The sequence below is a fragment of the Antechinus flavipes genome, chromosome 3 (genome assembly GCF_016432865.1).
Source record: "Antechinus flavipes isolate AdamAnt ecotype Samford, QLD, Australia chromosome 3, AdamAnt_v2, whole genome shotgun sequence".
Classification (NCBI taxonomy): domain Eukaryota; kingdom Metazoa; phylum Chordata; class Mammalia; order Dasyuromorphia; family Dasyuridae; genus Antechinus; species Antechinus flavipes.
The window spans coordinates 28403998-28427200 of NC_067400.1; the positions used below are offsets into that span (position 1 = coordinate 28403998).

Here is a 23203-nt window from a genome sequence, read left to right on the forward strand (position 1 = left end):
TTTTATTCCTTTTTATCATAGTTCTTTATAATGTTTCTTCCCTAGTAGTAATATTCAAGTTTTGTCAAAAAATGAAGTTATAAATTAGGAATATACTATAAATCATTATCTTATCCAACTATACAAAAGAGAGCTAAGCCTTTCCAATGTAGAAACAGCATAAGGTAGATTTCACTAAATGATGAAAAAGTTATCAATTGCAGAAGTAGATGAAAAAAGTCTGGAGAACAACGTCACTCTTGGGAAAAAGCAAGAGCTTTAAAATAATAAATCTACAATTTTCTACTGCAGTGGAAAGGATTACTGGTGCTGCTCTCTCTTTCTTTGTGCTTGGTCTTGGCCAAATCATGACATTTCTCAATTGTCTCATTTTCCTTTAGTGCAAAAGAAGAAGTTCAGATTAATTGTGACTGCTAGTGCTCAGCCCAGCTCTAACTCCACCATTCTATGGCCAGAGTTCCAATCTCAGATTTGTCACTTCTGGTGTTACCTTTTTCTCTGTTTTCTAATACATAAAAGGGAGAAAAGAATGGCCAATTTACCTTAAAGTGTGGTTGGGAAAAAAGAAAGCAGCACTGGACAGACAGACAGGAGCTGATCATCTACTTCCTATCTGACTGATCTTGCTCAAGCATTTACCTGCTTTACTGCTCCTCCCCACCCCTCCAGCCCCCATCATGTAAACTATCCTGGTAGGTTCACAAATTAGCGAGAAAAAGGACCATACAAGAATAGTCACACAGTCCATAATGCACTTAGGCAATGGGAATGTTACAGAGATATGGACCCTGCCCTGTGGGGGAAGAGAGAGGGAGGAAGGGACGGAGGGAAGGAGAGGCAGAAACAGAGAGACAGACAGACACCCAGATACAGGGACAGAAACAGATAGAGGCATACACATGGGGGGACAGAGAGACACAGAGATAGAGACAGAAGATACACACACAGGAAAAGAGAGACAGAGACATACACACAGACACACACACACACAGACAGAGACAGAGACAGAGAAAGAGGGGAATAGGAGAGAGAGGGGGAGAGGAAAAGAATGAATCAGCTTTATTAGTGGCATTTGTTTTTAGAGACAAACAGAAGAACGGACAGACAGGATTAGAACTAAGGAACAGACACATAGAGACTGATAGATTCACAATCTCTCTTCTCTCTGTCCCCATTCTTCTCCTCCTCCTCTCCTCCTCCTCCTCCTCTCTTCACACACACACACACACACACACACACACACACACACACAACACACACACACACACACACACACACACACACACACACACACACACACACACACACGTCCCAACACTCCCGATGTCCCCCACCTCTCCCGGTTTCCCATTCCTTTCTCCCCTCGGATTCCAAACCGCGCCCCCAACTCGGCTCTCCTTCCTGATTGGTTTTCTTGTGCCTTGGTCACTCCCCATTGGCCGGGAGAAGGCGGGGCTCCTCGTTTTAAAGCCCGGGGGGCGGGGGCGCGCTCCTCAGCCTGTCTGTCCTGGGTATCAGAAAGGCTGGCCCGGCTCAGAGCTGCTCGCCCTGTGCCGCTGCCCCGTCGGTCCGTTGCCACTACTGCCCCTCTCGCTCCCTGTTCCTCCCCTGGCCGGGCCAGCCATACCTCTCTCAGTCCCGAAGTCAGCCCTCCGGGTGTCCCTGGGAAGAAACACCAGGGAGCACAGAAGGCAGCCCCGCCGTCCGCGCCGTCGGGGCTGGGCACAGCAGCCGAGCCCCCGGGGACAGCCGGCTTGCTTGAGGGCTGAGGAGGGCGGGGGGGTTGGGGGGTCGCGGCCATGGTTGCCACTTGCCTTCAACTGGTTGGATTTGTGACAAGCTTCGTGGGCTGGATCGGCATCTTGGTCACCACGTCCACCAATGACTGGGTAGTGACCTGCGGCTACACCATCACCACCTGCCGGAAGATGGACGAGCTCGGCTCCAAGGGGCTCTGGGCAGACTGTGTCATGGCTACGGGGCTGTACCACTGCAAGCCGCTCGTGGACATCCTCATCCTGCCAGGTAGGGGCTGCCTCCTTCTCCCCTCTAGTCTTTCCCCCGTCCAGCCTGGAAGCTAATTTGGGGGAGCCCATTCTGGGCTCCTAATTTCTCCCATCAGCCACACCTTCGTTTACTCCTCATCTCCAGGACAGTATGCAAGGAGTTTTAAAGGAGGGTCCCAGAAGGACAGACGTAATATAACGGAAAGAGCCCCGGAAGCAGGGTGAGACCGAGCCTCCCATCCCAGCTGCTCCTAACGCTTAATACCCATGTGCCTGGGGTCGCTTCGCTTTTTCTCTGTAAACGATTGAAGTCCCTGCTAGCGGTAAACCTACGACCCTTTGAAAGCATAGGGCTGTCCATGAAGAGACATATATCACGTTTTACAATTAAAGGAAACTGAGGCTGAAGTCGGTGCTCGAGATCCCACGGGCAGTAAGCCTCAGATTGGGATTTGAACCAGATCCTCTTAATGAATAACCAGCCCTCTTCCTTAACACCTGAAGGAAGGGCCGCCAGATTGGGATTGGGAGGAAACAGGTTCAGCCCCAAGCTTGTGATCTGTATGATCCGGGGTAAATTAACTTTCAACAGCCTGCTGGATCTGTCCGCTGCTGATCTGCTAGTCACTGGAGCGAAAAAGACAAAATCCATCCCTCTCCTGCTAAGAGAGACGGGTGGATTTAAGGATCTGTAAGATCTCTCCTCCTGTTTTCTGTGCCAGGCTCCTAGGATCATTTGCTAGCTCCCATATTAAGGGAGGGTAATACCAGTGAAAAGTCCTTCTTCTAATTACTTCAGTTTTTCTTCTGCTTCATAATTAATTCTGGGGCTAATTAATAAATACTTTGTTATAGCCCTGCCTTAATCTCCACTCCTCCCAATACATTTATCTTCCCCCCCCCCCACTTGATTTAGAACCCACAGGGGCTTCGTGATGCCCATCTGTCCATCAAGGCTCAGAATTAGATTCTCTGAGCTGGAAGAGATCTTGGGCCACCTATTTTAACCCCTGTTTGAACAAGAATCCTCTCTACACCATAGGGGCTAGTATTTGTTTAAAGTTCTCCGGTGGTTGGTGGAGAGAGGGATCCCACACCATCCAAAGGGTTGTGGGACAGATCAAATTGTTGAGGTGTTTTTCCCCTGACATTAATCAACTTCTTTGCCTCCTTGTGCCTCCTGGTTCCGCCCTCTGAGATCAAACAGCATTTGTTTGATTCCTCTGTCCAGTACAAAGCTAGGGGCTGACTGAGGTCATATGGAGCGATGCAAATATTCCCTTACCTAAACTTAGTGACAGTTTTTCTGGACTTCAGCACTCTCCAACCCACATCCCCTGGCTGGTCCATCTATTTCATCCTCCAGCATCCCCCCTCAACTCCAGAAGAGGAATTCATTTCATTCAGAAAGCCCTCCTGGTCCTCGAATCTTTTTTTTATTTTATTTTTCCCAGTTTCTCTTCTGGGACTGGGATATGGTGGTGACTGTGTGAGTGTCTGTTCTAGTGTTAGAGGAGAGTTTCTAACTTTCATTCTAATTCATGAGGGTTCTTCTGCTTCTTCCCTTTCATATATATATATTTAGCTGCCAAGAGCCCTATGGGAGCAGAACCAGGATGTTTGGGGCAATTCTGAGAACTGACCATTCTTCTCAGTTGCCAAAGTGATTTTTTTCCAGAGATACAGGCTTGACCATGTTATCCGGTTACTCAACAAATGTTGGTGGCTCTCTATTTCGTCCGGTATCAAATATGGAGCCTCTGTTTAGAGTTTAAAGTCTTTCACAACCTTCCTCCTTCTTACATTTCTAGTAAGAATTCTGGAATTATTACTCCCTTCCACACATTCTATGTTCCAGGGGTGATGGCTTCTTGCTGTTTCTCAAACTAGACACCCCATCTTCTCCCTTGATATTTTCACTCCTTGGCTCCCAGGGTTGGAATCTTCTGCCCCCTCTCTTTTATCTCCTGGCCTCCTTCAAGACTTAAATAGGCAACTTTGACAGGAAAACTTAATTGGTTCCTTCTTGCTACTTCTTTTCCTCTAAAATTATCTTCTATTTACACTTTGCACTGCATATATCTTGTTATTTACATTATTTTAAAAATTTACCTTATTTACATATTGTCTTCATATTAGAATGTGAGCCTCTAGGGCAGGGGTTGTATTTTTGCCTCTGTATTCCCAGGGATTAGCACAGTGCCAAGACGCACAGTAGGCTGATTATCAGTCAGTTTACAGAGAACAGGAGCTCTCCTTCCTGAAACCAGATTCCAATACTATTCCTCCATTTTAATCATCTCCAAGAACTTTTTGTTGCCTGTACCCAGGAGTGTGTTAGTAAATGTTTAATTACATCCAATATACACATAACATACTTTTAAGTTTAATTTGCATCATTAGCATTTTTTCTATCACTTTCTTAAGTCTATACAATCAATAAATACTATATCGAGCTTACATTTATAGTGTTTGCTGATTTCTGAGATGTAAATACTCACAATCAGGAGCAGATAGAAACTGGCTTCCACCCGCCCTGACCTGGCCCTGACTATTATGTTCAAACACCATTCCTTATAACTATAAAGTCCTCAACTCTAAGGAGTTTAATGGTGGATGGCATAATGGTGGATGGCGGAGGGAGGACGAGGGGGGAGGAAAGAGAAAGAAAGAAGGGGGAAGAGAGGGAGGGTGATAATATAGTCAAAAGAGCACTAGTTCTGAATACAGGGGACCTGTGAGTCAAAACTGTTTCTGATGACTACCAATTGGACCTTCAACAAGTTATATAGCTTTTCTAGACCTCAGTTTTGTCATCTGTAGTTAATCTCTATGGTCTCTTCCACTTCTAAATCTTTGTACTTCATTAGAATCTCTGCTCAGCTCCCTGTTTCTTTGAATAAACTGCTTACTCTCCCTAGGTTCAGTGTGCTTGTTTATAGAAAGAGAGAGAGAGTTAAACTCAATGATCTGGAAAGCCTTCTCTGAACTTGATAATTCCATGAAATAATTTCAGAAAGAAAACTTGATAACTGGAAACTTTGGTTTCCCCCATGCAGAGGTATCCTCTGGGGAAAAAAAAATGTACACAAAACACACTTTAAAGCTTAATCTTTGTTATTAACATCTTCATCAATTTCTTAAGTCTAGAAGTCAACAAAATGAAAAATCACTTTATCAGCATTTGATGATTTCCTAGATATAAATGGTCACACTGAAAATTTAACAATCAGTTCTATCTTTTTCTCTTTCTCCCTTCTCCCCTCCTTTCTCTGTGGCATGAACTAACTCTAGTACACTCTTGCCTACATGAATTAGAAAGGGAGGCAGACATAGGTTTGGACCCGTTGTTGATTTTCCAGAAGACTTAGAGCTGGAAGTGAGTCCAACCCTTTTTTGGAAATTGAGATTCCAGTTAATTGCAGAGTTAAGATTTGAGCTCAGGTTCAAATGGGCCTCTCTGGTCAAGTCTCTTTCTACCATTTCTTGCTGTTGCTACAAATTTAAGGTCAGGTTGAGATTTTGATAGGCCCAGGATTAGTGTGTCTAAAGTCACAGGACCTTTCATTTTATAAAGCAAGCAGGAAAAAAGCTCTCTATGAAATTCTTTGTTTTAATAATAAACCTTGAGTTGCTGTGGCTGAAAAATTTACTCTGTAGGGGTGTGTGTGGGGGGGAGGCGGTGGTGGGAGTGGGGAGTGGTAGCACTCTTTTGATGATAGGCTTTCCAAAATCAGTGAGGCTGGGCATGGAGGGCAACAGATAAAGGCTGTACTCAAAGTTCTTTCCTGGTACAGCTTCTGAGAACCCAAGGCTACTTCCACGCTATCATGAGGCACTGACAAAAGATTTTAAGGAAAAAATGGCTGAGTCATGTAGCAAAATTCAAATCAGAAGACTGGAATTCCCCAGTCAATTTAGCTGTTTTCCCCTCTTACTTAATGCCAGTGGTTGCTTTCTATTGATTGCCTGGGGCCCAAACTTTAGGGGTTTTAGTCTAATCTGGCCCTCAAGGACACCACTGGCTGAATGGATCTCTTGCTTTTGCCCCTCTCTTTTCCCCTCATTCATTCAGCAAAAATATACTGATGAATAATAATAATTATTATAGAATATCCCTGATAGAAGATAAGCTCTTTGAGGGCAGGAATTGTTTCATTTTTTAGTTTGTCTCCAATGCCTGACATGGTTCTTGGCACATAGTAGGTACTTAAAAAAAAACAAAAACAACTAAAAAAAGTTGTTGATTAATTGAGTCATTATGTGGAGCATTATGCAAGGCCCAGTGAGGAGCTCCAAAAGAGAAGATGCTATTTTAGTTTTTGGATTACTCGGGGAGGTGAAATATTAATGCTTGAAGTAATATGGTAGCCATAGAACAAAATGCTGCAACAAAACCGGATGTACATGTCTAGCCCTACAAGCAGAGACTCTGGGTTCAAATCCCACTGTTGGTGCTTTTAGCTTTCTGAATGTGTCCAAATCATTGACTCCTCATCTACAGTCAAGGGGTTGGGTTAACTGAACTTGTAGGTCCATTCCCAATCTCATCTGTGAACCTAAATGTCAATGGTCAGAGTGGACATGGGTTAATTAGGGGAATCTTTCTGGTTGTGAAAAACCTGAGCTAGAAAGGAGATATCCACGGATTAGTGTCTCTCTTCTTCATTATCTTGAACCGAACAGGGAAGCACCGATTCCTGACTTTTTTTTGTCTTTTTGCTGTTAGTTACTTGGTAAGGTAACAATGCAACGTGAGCCATTTCAAAACAGAGTATGGTCTAAGCCCAGAGATAGATCTCTTATTCAATGTGGGAAATGATCTTATTCATCTGAAATAAGTAGAAGATGGGGGCTGTGAGCTCTAGTGATCCTTTGCTGACTCAAACACCAAGAGCCCTTGTTCTAAAACCCTTTCTCGTTTGTTTTCTTCCTGACAGGTTATGTTCAGGCATGCCGAGCCCTCATGATTGCTGCATCAGTCCTGGGACTACCCGCCATCTTCCTGCTATTGACTGTCCTGCCCTGCATCCGGATGGGTCATGAACCAGGAGCTGCCAAGTACCGGCGCTCTCAGCTGGCTGGAATCATGGTGATTCTGTTAGGTAAGGATAGGTTTTCCATCAGCTCTACTTCATCAGCTTCCAAGATTCTTAAATGGTCCTTAAGTAGTACAGAAAAACTATACTGGCTCTAGAACAGAAGGATGTCGATTCAAATATGACTCTGATGCTAAACTACTGATATAACCTTGATTCACTTTTCTCATTCACACAAAGAAAGGGCTGGTCAAGATGGTCCCCGAGGTCCCACATCATTGACCCGATGCTCACTTCATAATGACCTTTCCATCCCTCTTGATCTGTGAGCACTCTGTCAGGCTGATGGAGAATTTGAGAAGTTTTGGGTAATTTCCAAACTTGGAGATTTGTAGCAAGAGAGTGGGCTGTTATGTACCCTTGGTGGCTTAGATAGTAATTTATCAGCACTACCAGCAGGATTAAGAAACATTCGTGGGTGTCATTGGGTACCACTGGTGTGTGATACAGACAAGGAGGTGGGAGAAAGGAGAAGAAGAAAGACTCATAGTTTTCTCATCTGTATAATGAGCTGGACAAAGAAATGACAAACTACTTTAATATCTTTGTCAGAAAAACATAAAAGGGGTCACAGAGTCTGGCGTGACTGAAAAAAAAAACTCAGTGACAATAAAATTTAAGATCACTCGGGCAGAGGGAAGAACCAGAGAAAAGAGAGAAAAAGGAAGGGATAGAATAGAGAAAGAGGAGGTAAAGAAGACAGAAAGATTTGAAAATGACTGGGAATGTGACTTTATTTCTTTCCCCCCCCTAGAATTCCATTTGTTTGTATTCCCTTCTTCAGTTCTATTTCCATCTTCTTCCTCCCAGCCCAGAATTCCATTTGTTTGTATTCCCTTCTTCAGTTCTATTTCCATCTTCATCCTGGAAAGAATTCCAGTCTTAGAATCAGTTTTCATCTGGTTTAGAATTCTGCCTTTGACAGTAGCCGAGTGTTCTTAGAGAAGTCACTTAACCTGAATTTCAGTTTCTTTCTTGGTAAAATAAGGTAGTTAGGTGATGAAGTGAATGAAAATGCCAGGCTGAAGTCAGGAAGACTCATCCTCTTGAGTTCAGATCTGACCTCAGACATTTATTAGTTGTGTGTGTGAGACTCTGGGCAACCCACTTAAACTCTGTTTGCCTCAGTCTCCTCACCCATAAAATGAGCTGGAGAAGGAGATGGCAAATCACTCCAGTATCTCTGCCAAGAAAACCCCAAATGGGTCACGGAGAGTCGAGTTTGACTAAAAAATGCCCGAATAAAAGAGATAACAGTATTTGAGTTTTGCAAGATTTAAAATGCTGTATAAATGTCAGACATAATCATTATTATCACTTGTGTGAATTTTGATAATTATGACTGTGTAGAATGAGACTTCTATTCCCCTTGATCTGGAAACACCAATTATACTGATTGGCAGTAGTGTGATTCTCGTCAGGGTGGGGGCTTCTCTTTCAACCTCAGTTTTCTTTCCACAAAATGGGAATAATAATAGTACAGATCCCAAATTTCAAAGATCATATGATAAAGTCTTGGTAAACTGCTTTGCAAGCCTTAAAGCACCCTGCAAATTTTAGCTGTTATTATTTTTAAAACATTAAAAAAAATCGAGCAATTCAGAATGCTTTGAGGAAGAGCTTTAGGAGCTTGTAGCAGTTGATGTACATTTGGTCTTTAGGCACAAAGACTTTTTATCTGCGTGTAGTACACAAAACAACGGTCACGTGACCAGCCCTCTAAACTCTAGGGGATGTCTGTAAGGGAATGTTTGATAGGCAGGCCTTTGTATCTGCTTTGTTCTCCCAGCTGTTTGGTCAACTTGAGTGCAAATAGGGAGATCATGTCAGTGTGAATCCAAGTTGAAATATTCTTCATCTCTTTCCTCCTTCCCAGTATTTATTAGTGAGATTCTGACATTTCCTACCCGTGTTTCTAAACCACTCATGGAGACTCTGGAAAGCTGACACAGATAGACAATACTGCTTTGGCTGCAGAGAAAGCAACCCCACACAAGTGAAACCCCGAGGTTTGGACTTTGTAATTAACCTGCATAAGTTATTCCCTGTAAAGCAGCGTGGGATGGTGGATGAGAAGTAAGCAGTTCTGGAGTAGGGGAGCTGTGCATCCCAGTCTGCCCCTGACACATACTTTGTGACCCTGGGCAAGTAACTTCTCTGCTCCGCACCCAACTGGGCAGCCTGCCTTCCCTCTGAGACTATAAGCTGTGGGACGGTTGCCCATTGGCAAAGGGACTTTCCTCGCCTGGAGTTCTCTATCATGAGATGGCCAGTGTCCCAGCCGGCATCCTTACAAGGCCCTGGCCTCTGGGTCTATGTGAACCATCTACGTGAAAGAGAAGAAACCAAAGAAAAACTGTGTATGACTGGAAGCTCAAGGTTATGGTCTATACATGCTCCCAAAATGATAGGGTACCATGGAGAAAGCCTGGGGTTGGAAGGCAGGAAATCTGGGTGAAGTCACAACTGTCACTGTATAACCAGATGAATGATCTTTGGTGCTTAGGGAATGTTTGAATTGAATTAAATTGAAACATCCTTTTATTTTTTTTTTAGTCAGTTTTCTCATCTGTAAAATGGGAGGGGATACGAGTTGATGATATCTAATGTCCCTTCCATAACAGCTCATATTCATAGAACACCTACTATGTGCCAGACACTTTATCAATGTTATATCCTTTAATCTTCTCAAACCTGTGAAGGAGATGCTATTGTCAAGCTCCATTTTACAGATGAGGAACAGATTAAGTGACAGGGTCACATAAGTGTTCCAGACTTTTTTTTCTCCCTCCCTTCTCCTCACCCCCTCCCATAGACTGCAAGGAATCCAATATATGTTAAACATGTACAATTCTATACATAAAAAGGGTCACATAATTAATAAGCAGCTTGGATTTCAGGTCTTCCAGATTCTAGCCCCTACTCCATCCACTGCACAACCACCCACCTCTTCCAACTCTAATGGAGCGATATTTCTCCAGTGTTTTAAGATTTACCACGGGTCTGTCAGCAGGCACTTATGAAGTGCTTAGAAGTAGCATGTGGTCTTTATAATAGCCCACCTCTGATGAGTATGTAGAAAGGGCTTATTTTTTCCATTTTACAGATGAGGGAAATATAAAATGAGAGATTTGGATTAGATGGCTATAGAGGTCCTTTCCTGGAGGATCCATGGGATTGCCATGAGTTGCCAAGAGCTCACGGATAATAAGTGCCACTTGAACCCAGGTCTTTGATGTCAAATCAGCATTCTTCTCAAGTGTTCTGGCTCTAAAGATAACCGATTGTCTTCAAAATCTGATTGGTTGCCATAAACAATTTCCTTCTCTCTTTTCACCTCCCTCCAACTGGCCTTTATTTGGAGTTCTAGTCAGAGACTGAACAGGAGTGAGGTGGGGTTGGGGCAGAGGCTTTGGATGCTCTTGTCTGAGAGTTCCCCAGGCCCGGGGGTTGAGGGGAGACTGAGGCCCTGGATCCCCTGGGTCTGGTTAGCTGCACATCTCCCCCAATCCTGGGCCTGATTGCTGGAGAAATCTGAAGAGACTGGGGAGCAGATCTTCTCTGGAGCTGCCAGTCTTGCCCATCTCCCCCTTGGTCACTCGAGCTCAGATTGCCCAACGGCCCGGCCACTGTGTGGGACATTGTTGTGACTCGGGTGGGACGGCCCTGGAAATGTGAAGCTCATTGTCTCAAGTGTGGCACCTGCAGATTTTCTTTCGGGTCTTCTCTGCACAAAGCCCTGAAGCGCCTTGTTTTCTCCAGTCGGCTTGATGAGGGGGAGGAGAGAGAGGAGGAGAAGGGAGTCCTTTGTGTCTCTGACTTGGGCTGGGCCCCTCTTGGTGGAGAAGCCAGTGCTGAGCTCATGCTGGGGCCCAGGGCTCATCAGTGAGGGTGGAAGCCAAGGTGGTAGCTTCTGAAAGCAGTGCAAAGTGGGAAAGTGCAAAACTTTGAACACCGTCTTCATTAGTTCTGCTACAGGTGAAGAGCCCATCATTTCTTCTTTGATAGTTCCTTTATACTCTCTATATGACTTTTCTTCATGCCCTAATAGAAGTTAATAATCAGAGGAATCATCATTAATAAAGAGACTTTCAGGAAACCTGCAGATGAACTCACATCCCAAAACTTTTATTCAATTGCAAAAAGCAGTCATTTTATTTACATGTGCAATAATTTAGGATGCATTAAACATCACAGAATGATAGCAGGATAGATAATCATTCCAAATGTTTTCTATCTAAATCCCATCAAGTCATAATAAGGCTGGAGGATGGGGTCTGGCTTTGAGATTTAATTGTTTTAGGAGACTCCTGGGGGAAAAAACTCCTTCCACCAATGCAGGTTGGTTCCTTCTCAGCAGTGTATGTTAGAGAGTTGCCTAAAGGGGAATAAACAGTTATTTAGTGCCTACTATGTACAAATTACAAAAAAATGCAAATATCACCTCATTTGATTCTCACTACATTTGGAGGTAGGTATGATTACAATTATTTTCTAGAATAGATTTTTATTTATATGTTATTTTTATAACACCTAGATTTTACCCTGTGTCCCTTTCTTCTACCCTCTCAGAGAGCCATTCTTTATAATAAAGAATTTTATAAAAGGAGGAAGAAAAGAAAAAAAAACAGTAAAATAACATGATTAAATAAAACAATCTGACTTTGGTTATTAGCCCTATTGTATCACCTTCATTTTACAGATGAGCAAATAAAGGCTGAGAATTTAAGTGACTTCCTCAGAGTCACACATTTAGTATGTAAGTAAGAACTTTCAGATTCCAAGTTCAACACCTTTTTTTTTTTTTTCTTTTTTTGACTTTTTTTAATGAAAGCTTTTATTTTCAAAACATATGCATGGATAATTTTTCAACATTGACTTAAAAATCCTTGTGTTCCAAATCCCACCCCCCTTATGGCACCCCCTCCCCTAGATGGCAAATAATCTAATATGTGTTAAACATGTTAAAATATATTCAATATCCATACTAGCTGTTTTTTTGGGGAACAGTTAGATCTAGATAGGGTCAAAAAAACCACAACTCCAATATTTAACTTTCAATAAACTTTTTAAAGCAATGATGACCGTCACTGACAATAATAATAATAATTCCTTTGTTGAAGTCTACCCATGGTGCTTCATTGTGCCATGGAAGTTACCCTGGGTTCTTGAATGGACATGGCAGTGTAGCTATGGCAGGCCCTACCGAGGAGCAAAGTCTTCAAGGAAAGGGTTGGAGACAGAACTTTTGTCCATTATCTGAAGACCTGTCTCCTTAAGAGTGGAGAGATTCATCTAGAGCTTCCTTCAGAGTTTAGCTGGGTATTACCTCCTACACAAGACCTTTCCCCCTCCACCACTTGTTAACCTACTAGCCTTAAACTTATTTTGCATTATTTTCCACATGCTTACTTGTATACATATTGCATCTTAGTAGAATATAAGCTTCATGAGGCCAGGATCTGTTTCCTCTGTATCCCCAATGTTAGGTGCCTAATACAGATTTATTTCATTGAATTGATTTGAACCATCATGAGTTTGTTTACTAGAACATGAATTATCTGATGCTAGTAGTTCACAGAAAAGATTTAAAAAATTGGTATTATTCATCATTTACTTGGGAGAGAAGGACAAAGAACTTAAACTATATAAAGAACCAAAGCCAGAGCCTTTTTTCTTGCTACTGGATTTTAGTCATTCTGGAGGAGTGGGGCTGAAGACTTTAAAATCATTAATGTACAAGCCATCACTCTTATGATGTCATTGGTCCTCTCTGAGAATGAAAGATTAAACCAAAGAAATAAAGGAGTTTACAAGTTTACAAGAAATAAACCAAAGGATCAACAGGTTTCCCACTGAAGCTAAGGGAATGGGCCAATCCGGTCCCCAGTAGAGAGGAAGGGATGAGAGATTTCGATCTGTAGGGGACCTTGGAAGCTATTAAACTCACTCCCCTCATTTTATGAGATAAAGAAGTGAGTCAGACAGTCTGAATGACTTGCCCTTAGTTATAGATAGTAAGTAGAAGAGTTAGGATTGAACTCAGAATGCCTTCATGCTGACTCATTCCCCCTTTTTTTGGGGGAATCTAAGTTAGATCTAAGCGGGGTCAAAATATCCCAACATTTAACCTTATATTTTTCTTTTTTAAAATAATAGCTTTTTATTTTCAAAATACATGCAAATATAGTTTTCAACATTCACTCTTTTTTTTAAAAAAATTTATTTTATTTAATAATAACTTTGTATTGACAGAATCCATGCCAGGATAATTTTTTTACAACATTATCCCTTGCACTCGCTTATGTTTCATTTTTTTCCCTTCCCGCCCTCCACCCTCCCCCCCCACCAAGATGGCAAGCAGTCCTATATATGTTAAATATGTTGCAGTATATCCTAGATACAATACATATTTGCAGAACCGAACAGTTCTCCTGTTGCACAGGGAGAATTGGATTCAGAAGGTAAAAATAACTCGGAAAGAAAATCAAAAATGCAAATAGTTCACATTTATTTCCCAGTGTTCCTTCTTTGGGTGTAGCTGTTTCTGTCCATCATTTATCCATTGAAACTCAGTTAGGTCTCTTTGTCATAGAAATCCACTTCCATCAGAATACATCCTCATACAATATCGTTCAACATTCACTCTTGCAAAACCTTGTGGTCCAAATTTTTTCTCCCTCCCTTCTCCCCACTCCCCTCTCTATAGGTCAAACACAATATTTAACTTTCACCAGACTTCTTTAAAGCATTTTTTTGGGCTGGACACTGAGAAACACCTATAGGTCCCAGGATCAGACCTTTAATGATGGAGATGATTTTGGAGATCATTGATTCCAACTTCCTCATTTTGTGGCAGGCCTCTTTTTGTATCTACATTGCTTAGCACAGCACCTGGCACATAGTAGGTGTTTGATAAATGTTTATTGATTGATTGAAGTGATTTGTGCAGGGTTAATACAGCTAATAAGTGTCTGAGGCAGGATTTGAATCCAGCTCTTCTTGACTTTAAGCCCAGCACTCTACTACTCCATGTTGTCTATGGATAAATAAGATAAAGAAGACAGGGACTAATGTCCAACTCTAATCCTTGTACATTTTTGTAGAGAAGGTCAAATAGTGTTCTTCCATGTAAGAGTTCTGTTCCCAATGATTGGACATCATTGATAATTTCTTAGTCTCCTTTGTGAAAGTAGGTAGATCCTGTCTATGGGATAGAAAGGTTGGATCTTTGTATTTTGCTTTATGAAAACTTATGGGCCAAAATATGAATTTCCTAGAGAAGAAACTGGATTTTGTCTCTGATTGAGACCCATTTCCTTTTTTTTTTTCCTCTAGACTTAGCTTAGTTTTCCTATGTGGCACTAATTTTCCCCTCTGGTAGTTTCAATCTGAAGTCCTTTCTTATTTTTTCTTTGATTCAGTGATTTTCCTTTGTGGAAACTGGCTGGGGAGAGGCTGGCATTACAGCACCACAGAGTGACAAATAGAAAACAAATTAATGTACACAGATTCAACAAGAATTTGTTAAATGTCTATTTTATGCCAGGCATGGGGATACAAATCCAGTGAATAAAACAATTCCTACTCTCAAGATGCTTAAATTTTAATGGGGAAGGCAGCAAGGCCATATATAAATCAAATGAAATTAACATAATTTATACCAAGAGAATACAGATAAATATAATTTACATCAAGAGAATGAAGAGAAATATAATTTACATCAAGAAAATAAATACAAATACATATAAACTAGTTAAGTACAAGGTAATTTGGAAAGAATGGCATTAATGCAATTCTAAAAACACATCTGGTGTTTCTGGCTTTCTCACATTAACATAGCTAGAATTTTTAATGAAAATGTCCCTTATATTTTCTTTTTCTTTTTTTTTTAAAGAGAAGAATTTTTTCTTTTGTTTTATTGATGAATTTTTATACCACAGTCCCTTATATTTTCAATTCCATCTTTCATTATTCTTGTCCAACAACATAGTAGGAAATGCATATCAGTGGTAAGATGTGCCTACTTTCTCTGTGTTAATTTTAGAGTGATGTTGGCTATAAATGAGGGAATTTCTAAGGTTCCTTCCACCTTTATCAGACTCTGTAGTGTGTGTGTGTGTGTGTGTGTATGTGTGTGTATGTGTGTGTGTCTGACATATGATTTAGACTAGCATTTGAAAGGGTTAAAAGAAAAAAGGTGGTGACCTAGAAATAAAGGAAAAAATATTGAAAGTTGGCCAGGAAAATAGTGTGCTCAGTTATTCCATTGGTTTGATGTCTATTGTAAAGATCAAATCATCATAAAAACAACTGGACTAGCCTGTGTATCCTGCCAGAGGGATTTCTTTTAAAGTCTTGATTTTAGAGAATGATAAATTGAAAAAGGGAAAACCGAAGGCTATTTCAATCTCCAATGATTAAAAAAATGAAATGAGATGGACATATGCAGTAAGAGTCCTGCATGTTTTGGAGAAATGGTCTCATTTTTGAAAAGCGAGCTGATATTTAGGCTGTTATTATAATCGCAGCATTTATAAAAGACAGGAATCACAGGATTCCAGATCTAGTTCTAGAAAGGAAGCTGAGAGCCATTTATTCCAAGTGCTCTACCTTTTATAGCTGTGGAAACTGAGGCTCAGTGAGGGTTACATGTCTTGCCCAAGAGAGAGTTGGAGAAAGAATTTTAGCATAAACAAACTGAATTGGGAAGCAGTTTTTAGTATTGCTTGTACAAGACCCCAGAGTCATGCAGAATCCATTCTGATGACAATGACCTTCCTTGTTCTAAAAGCAGTATTTTATAAAGCTCCTTGACTTTTAGTCTGGAATACGGAGAGTGACAAAGACAGAAAGGAAGACAAACATTTCAGGGGACCAGGAAGCTTTCCCTCCTCCCTCTTCTCTTTTTCTCTCTTAGGAATGATAGGAAAGTCATTATTTCAAAGTGGAGTCATCAACATCCTTTAATCTAGTTAATTCAATCACTTTGTCCAGGTCGGGCCATCTACTGAATTTTCTGAAGGAACTATTAGTAACACAGGCATTAAAAAGTGAGCTGATATTTAGACTATCTATTCTGTCATCAAGATTTTATATTTAATAGAGATTTTGTTCACTGTCTATAAAGAAATCTTTCTTTTTAAAGAATATGAAAATCAGTTAAAGGCTCCCTCTTATCTCATTATTTGAAAGTAACAAGGCAAAACATTTCCTGTTTCTGAGGACAGCAATCGAGCACTTTGTCTAACCTGTCGGACCAAGCCTAGCCTTCTATCTGTACAGGAGTGCTCTGTGGGGGTTTCTGAAATAGAATCCATGATTTCCTTCCCCTATCTCAAGGCAAATATACATCTTCTTTCTTGTCTCTCTCCCTCCCCCTCTCCTTTCCTTCTTTTCTCCCTCCTTCTTTTTCTTCTCTCTTCTCTCCCTCCCTTCCTTCCTCTCTCTTTCCCTTCTCTCTCTCCCTTTCAGTTATTACAACATGTAAAACAGGAAGGAAAAAATTATGTCATTGTTTCCTTTAAATTCATCTATAACATTTCTAGGGACTTAACCTCCCAAATTATGTGTTTTAATGAAAATACAAAATGAATAATTGGCCAAAACAACTGCCCCACCTCCCTTTTCTTTCTTCAAATTCCCATATCTAGCAGATAGCTTGAATTATTTATGTTAGAAAAGAAATCTTCCTTGTTTAGGTTTTTCTTATAATCCCAGAGAGAACCTTTCAAAATATCAGACAGGTTTCTACTTGGCTCTCTAGAGAAATTTCTTGGAAAACCAATCAAACCCTTTTCCTTTGTCTATGAGGATGTCTAAAAGCTCAATAATTCAATGGGCTGGGATTTCCATGATATGTGTCCTTTGGGGCAAGTCCCAAGCCCTCTATACCTCCTCATTCTGTGGTTTATGTTCACATCATCTAGAAATTTTCAACAGATGATTCGTGTAATGTGCTTGAGGTCTTCCTCCTAGTCTTTAAGCCACCCATAAATCCCCTTGTTGATAAATTTGTTCGTAGGAGAGGCAACATGGTGGAGTCTTGGATTTGGAGGCTGAGGAGCTAAGTGTTTAAATCTCAGTTCTGATACTTAGTTGACTGTATATCTAGGGATAATTTACTTAACCTCGCTAAACCTCAGTTTCCTTGGCTGTAAAAGAGTGATAGTTAAACTTGTGTAGCTTTTCAAGGTTGTCGAAGAGAAGAACGCCAGAAAGGGGAGCCGCTGTTACTAATGGCTTTTGGTCAATAGTGGCTTGGCGTAGGTTTCATTTTTATTGGTCAAAACATATTCCTCCCTCTTCCGAAGCCATTTCTGTAACTGAGTAAATGTTTCTTTGTTTTTAGTCTCTTCCCAAACATTCTTCATCCTAAGAGCAACTGAAGGTCAGCATCTCAAATGACCCTCTCATTCTCTTCTTGTGGTGTGGAAGTCAGTCTGTCATTTTCCATGGGTTTTGATGTGGTGATTTTATGAAAGCCACAGGAATCCCACCCAAGGCTAGCATCTCTGCTAGGAAATCAAGACACTTCTGGCATTTGAATGCCATCTTGCATTAAGAATATGTGGATTATGGGGCAGGTAGGTGGAGCAGTAGATAGAGTACCATCCCTGAAGGCAGGAGGACCTGAGTTCAAACCTGGTCTCAGACACTTAACACATCCTAGCTGTGGGATGCTGGGCAAGTCACTTAACCCCAATTACTTCAGGGGAAAAAAAGAATATGTGGATTAGGAGATTGAAAGAATAGGATGTCTGGTAATCATCGAGTGTGTTCATAAGGTCATTGGTTTAGAACTTTGACTATCTTAGAAATCATCTGGTCCACTCACCTTTTTTTTTTTTTTTTTTTTTTTAACAGTTGAGGAAAATGAGGCTCAAGAAATTAAGTGTCTAGAGTCCAGTGGTCCTCAAACTTTTGTTCTCAATATCTTTATCCTATTAAAAATGATTGAGGATCTATTCAAAGAGTTTTTGTTTATGTGGGTTATAGTTATAGATGTTAATCACATTAAAAATAAAAAACAATTATGAATTTGTAGACTCTCTGAAAGGATTTCAGAGATTCCGAGGATGCTCTGGACCAGATTTTGAGAACCACTGGTCTAGACTACTAGAGACCACACAGGTGGTAAGCATCAGAAGCAGAATTTGAACTCAGATTCTATGACTCCAGGGCTAATGTTCTTGGAAACAGAGTGAGGACTTGCTATTTTTGGAAGCCATCTTCCAAAGAGGATAGGGTGGAAAAGGGTTCATAAGATCAATGATTTAGAACTGAAAGCTAATCTTGTCCAACCCTTTTATTTTGCATGGAAACTGAGGCCCGTAGAGGCGAAAGCTCATACTAGATGGTTGTCATTGTGGTACAATAGGGAGAGTTCTATAGTCACAAGATCTGGGTTCAAATTTTGCTCTTATCTTTAGGACCCAAGTGACCATAGACAAGGCACTTACCTCACGGAGCCTCAGTTCCTGATCTGTGAAACGAAGGGATTAGATGAGGGCTTCTGAGGGCTGTTTCAGCTGTAGAGCTAACTTCTGCATACAGCCCCAAATGATGTAAATGGTTTGAGCCAATCAATATTTATTAAGCACCTACTATGTGCAAGACACTATGCTAGGGATTCTTTAAGGCTCTTTAATTAGGTTGCCTTCTACCAATGCAGGTTTCAGTCCCTCAGTAACCGAGTAGATGACCTTTGGGAGCTCCTCTGGCCAACTCCATGGATCTTATCTGAGCTGGTCCCCAGACAAAGGGCCTAAATGTCTATAAATGAATTTTACACTATGAGTCTTTCTAACTTGGAGGACCCATTATGCATTCGATACTCTAAAATTCAGAATTACCTCTATGCCATAAGGAGCTATAAAATCAGATCCAAAAGCCTAAATGGAAATGATCCCTGCCCTCAAGGAACATATTCTATTGATTGAATAAATTTGGGTTGCATGGACAGCTGAGCTAGGGAATCCTCACCCACCCGAATCCCCTTTGTTCTAGCAGTTATATGGGATCTCTTTGTTTAGATTCTCATGGTTAGAGGCTCGTTTGCTATTTTTGTATCAAACATCCAATATGTTGTGGACATGCCATACAAAACCCGATGTTTTACTTATTACCAATACATAACAAAATGGGGGGAAAGGTTTTCCCTAGATGAAAAAATGCCATCTTTTCTCAAATTTAGAAGAGACATGGAAAGAATATTCCAATTAATTTAAGTGCCATTGATAAAGGGAAACATTACTAGTTTTCCAGCGCACACACAGGCTGGACGTGTACAACAACAGTAACTCAAGAAATAGAAATCAACCAACAAATATTTATTAAACAATTACCATGTGCCAGGCTCTGGTTACACAAATATAATAAAGGAAACAATCCCCATTCACAAAGAACTTAGTTAACCAGCATTTATTAAGCACTTACTAAGAGCCAAGTATTGTATTAAATGTTGGAGAAATAAGAAAAGACAATTCCCACTTTTAAGAAACTCATACTAAAACATAAAATGTGTCAAATCAAAAGATACAGTCACATGTGTTGGAGATGAGAGATAGAAGTGGATTAACAATACTGTGAAGATTTTATGTATCACTTTACTTTTTTTTTTTTTTTTTTTTTGCTGGGACAATTTGGTGTTAAGTAACTTGCCCAAAATCACACAGCTAAGAAATGTTAAATGAGGTCATATTCGAACTCAAGTCCTCCTGACTTCAGGGTTGGTACTCTATCCACTGCGCCACCTAGCTGCCCCCACTTTATCATTTTTAAAGAGTAAGACATTCCCCACCTTCCGCCCATAAAATACTAGCTGTTCTTTAAAGCACAGGTCACATTCTGCCTCCAACTTTTAATTCATCTTCTTAATTCCAGCTGTTGGAGCGCTCTTTCTATGGAGATTACTTTTATTTATTAGTGGTTGTTGTATCTCCTAGTAGAATCTCCTTGAGGAAGGGGATTATTTTATTTTGTCTTTATATAGAGACTTCTGCTTCCTCAGTATTTCTTGATTGAATTCAGAGTTTTCTCATTTGAAATAGAAGCCTGTGTCCTTTACCTCGGGCCATTTTGGCAGTATTTTATCAATTTCCCATTAGGGATATTGTGTGTAAGGAAGAGGAGCACAAGATACTTAGGGGAGCCATGATCCTGTCATTCTATCTCAAAATATTCCTTCATTCTGGAGGAGATCAAGAAGGAAGTTAGGGAATTGTAAGCTCTTACAAAGAAGAAGAAATAAAGCGAAATATTCAGTTGCATGCAGAGATGGATTTGGAAGCTATTTATAATCTCTTTCTTCTATGCAATCTAAACAAAATTTAAGCATGGGCTACACACTGCAAAATTCCTGTGTCTTCCAGATTAAACTCATTATAACAAAACATCATTTTAGATCAGCTCCCTTTGCTTCAAAGGATGATGGAACAGAAAGCACACTGGCCTCAGGATCTGAGGACCAGTTATATCTGACTCTTCATAGTCCTGTGTGGGGTTTTCTTGGCAGAGATATTGGAGTGATTTGCTTTTTCCTTCTCCAGCTCATTTTTATAGATAAGAACATTGAGATAAATAGGGTATAAAGTGACTTGGCCGTGGTCATATAGCTTATAGTGTCTGAAGCTGGACTTGAACTCATGAAGAAGAGTCTTCCTGATTCTAAGCTCAGTGATTTAACCACTAAGCCACCTAGCTGCCCCAGTTTTACCTCTATTTCCTAATTATGTAAATCTGAATTACTCTCTAGATTTCAGTTTCTTCACTTGTAAAAACGAGGAACCTAGACTTCTAAGGTCCTGGTGGCTTTAACATTTTATAATTGTATCTTGTGACTATTCATGTTTTGGGGATATATTTGGGAATAGCATAAATGGTGAATAGAGAAGGATTTCAAAGTCCCAGTAGGGTAGGCAGCTTATTTATTTAAAACAATACTTCTTATAACAAAATTACACTACCAACTCCGGCATCATCACCACCATAATAACAACATCTTGTAATTTTTTGTAATGTGATTTACATTTATGAATAAAGTGAGTGGAGAATTGGGCCAAGTAGATTTTGGCCTTCCCTATTTCAATAGCTAAGATCAGTTTCTTTGTCTCTTCCCTTTTCTCTCTCTCTCTCTCTCTCTCTCTCTCTCTCTCTCTCCCTCTCTCTCTCCCTCTCTTCTTCCCTCTCTTCTTCCTTCCTTCCTTCCTTCCTTCCTTCCTTCCTTCCTTCCTTCCTTCCTTCCTTCCTTCCTTCCTTCCTTCCTTCCTTCCTTCCTTCCTTCCTTCCTTCCTTCTTTCCTTCCTTCCTTCCTTCCTTCTTCTTTCTCCTCTCCTTTCTCTTTCTGTCTTTCCCTCTGTCTCTCTCACCCTTTTTCCTTTCTCCTTCTTTCTCTCCCCTCTTCTCTTTCCCTCCTCCCCTGCTCTTGATTTGTTTAGAAAACAGTTGAGCTTAGTAGGTGTTGGGTGCCACGATCCCTGATGAACACTCCATGGTCAGTGCTTTCTTTGTGTTTCCCCAGCTCTGTGTGCCTTGGTGGCCACCATCTGGTTCCCTGTGTGTGCCCACCGAGAGACCATGATCGTGAGCTTTGGCTACTCCCTCTACACGGGCTGGATCGGAGCCACCCTCTGCCTCTTTGGTGGCTGCGTCATCATGTGCTGCTCAGGAGACGCTCAGTCCTTTGGCGAGAACCGCTTCTACTACTCTTCAGGCTCCAGCTCCCCCACTCACGCCAAGAGTGCCCACGTATAAGGGAGCAACTGGACTTCCCCAGGCCGTCCACTGAGGTGCGCCAGCAGCTGATGGACCTACGTGCTTAGGGTTTGCTTGTGACAGCGGGTTGTGTAAGAACTCCCCTGCCAAGCTCTGACGCCGAAGGTCTAGAAAAGCCTCTTGCCCAATGTTCTGTAGCCCGAATTGCCCACCTGCTGCCTTAAGAGAAATCTCTCCCTCAGTTGTACCCCTATATGTTGCTCATGGTTCTGCCCAATCCAAGCACTTCCAAAAATTCATATTAAAGAGCCTTGGGCCACGCCTCTGTTTATTTTTTAGTTTTTATCTTTTTTGCTTCGGTTATCTTATTTCGCTTTTGTAGGTATTTTTTTGGTTGTTTGTTTGTTTTTTTTTTTTTTTTTCCTTTTATCTTATCTAACATTTCTGAGCAGGGAGGGGAAAAAAAGACACTTTCAAGCTGTTTCAGATGACAATGGGAACCTTCTAGAGATGCCTCCCTGGTCCATTGCTTCCTTTAAGTTATAAGGTCACAAAGTTGTAAGAGAGAGAGGGCAGATGGGGTTAGGGAAGGGAGGGAGGAAATATTGGAACTTTCTGTCCCTGGGAAAGTTGAGTTTTTGTAACTTCAGAGTGTAGGGTGGAGTTAGGAGTGATTTTTTTTTCCTTAAAAATTTTTTTTTTTTTGGGTTTCACATTTATCTGTACATAGCCTTTTATTTTTCATGGCTCCTTTTTGCAATCATGATTTTCCTGAAATTCTTGATTCACCAGTATGAAGGAAATGAACAGATTAGGCTTTAACCACATAGTCATTAACCATGGCTACATTGACATGATATTCCATAAAGCAGCTTCTGATTTTTTTTTCCTTCTGGTACAGAGTAGTTCTCAAGCTCATCATTTCATGTTTCCATTTAACCATTTAAAAACCACCACCACTTTCCCCCTTTCCTGCCCTCATGTCCATTCTGACAACCAGCTTGACGTGGCATTATTGAACACGTGCTGTACTGGGGTGTCTAGAGGTCTCCTCCCATGCTGGTGTGCCAGCTAGAGAGAGACAGACACTCATCTCTCCAAGTACTGATGCATTTTGTATCTTAAGTAAAGTACTGTAAAAATAAATAACAGACTGTCTGCAAAACTGGCCTCCGGTCTTCTGTATTGCAGAGCTTTTTTTTTTTTTAAATTTCAAATTCATCCATATTTACTAGTGGTCAAAGGGATATCCCTTTGTGTTTCAGGACGAGCTGATTCTGCTTGGTTCTTTATGATTATAACATAAGAACTGGAAAAGATCTCAGAAAATCCCATCCAACTCCCTAATTTTATATATAAGGAAACTGAGTTTGGCAGGGTTAA

General features: G+C 40.9%; 1 protein-coding gene across 1 annotated transcript; it reads left to right on the forward strand.

Moving 5' to 3' along the window:
• The first annotated feature begins 1485 nt into the window (after positions 1-1485).
• Positions 1486-22985, forward strand: CLDN11 (claudin 11). The gene is made up of 3 exons (XM_051983171.1): positions 1486-2025; positions 6947-7111; positions 21627-22985. The coding sequence occupies exons 1-3, from the start codon at positions 1800-1802 to the stop codon at positions 21857-21859; spliced, it is 624 nt and encodes a 207-aa protein (XP_051839131.1). The 5' UTR covers positions 1486-1799; the 3' UTR covers positions 21860-22985.
• The last annotated feature ends 218 nt before the right edge of the window (positions 22986-23203 follow it).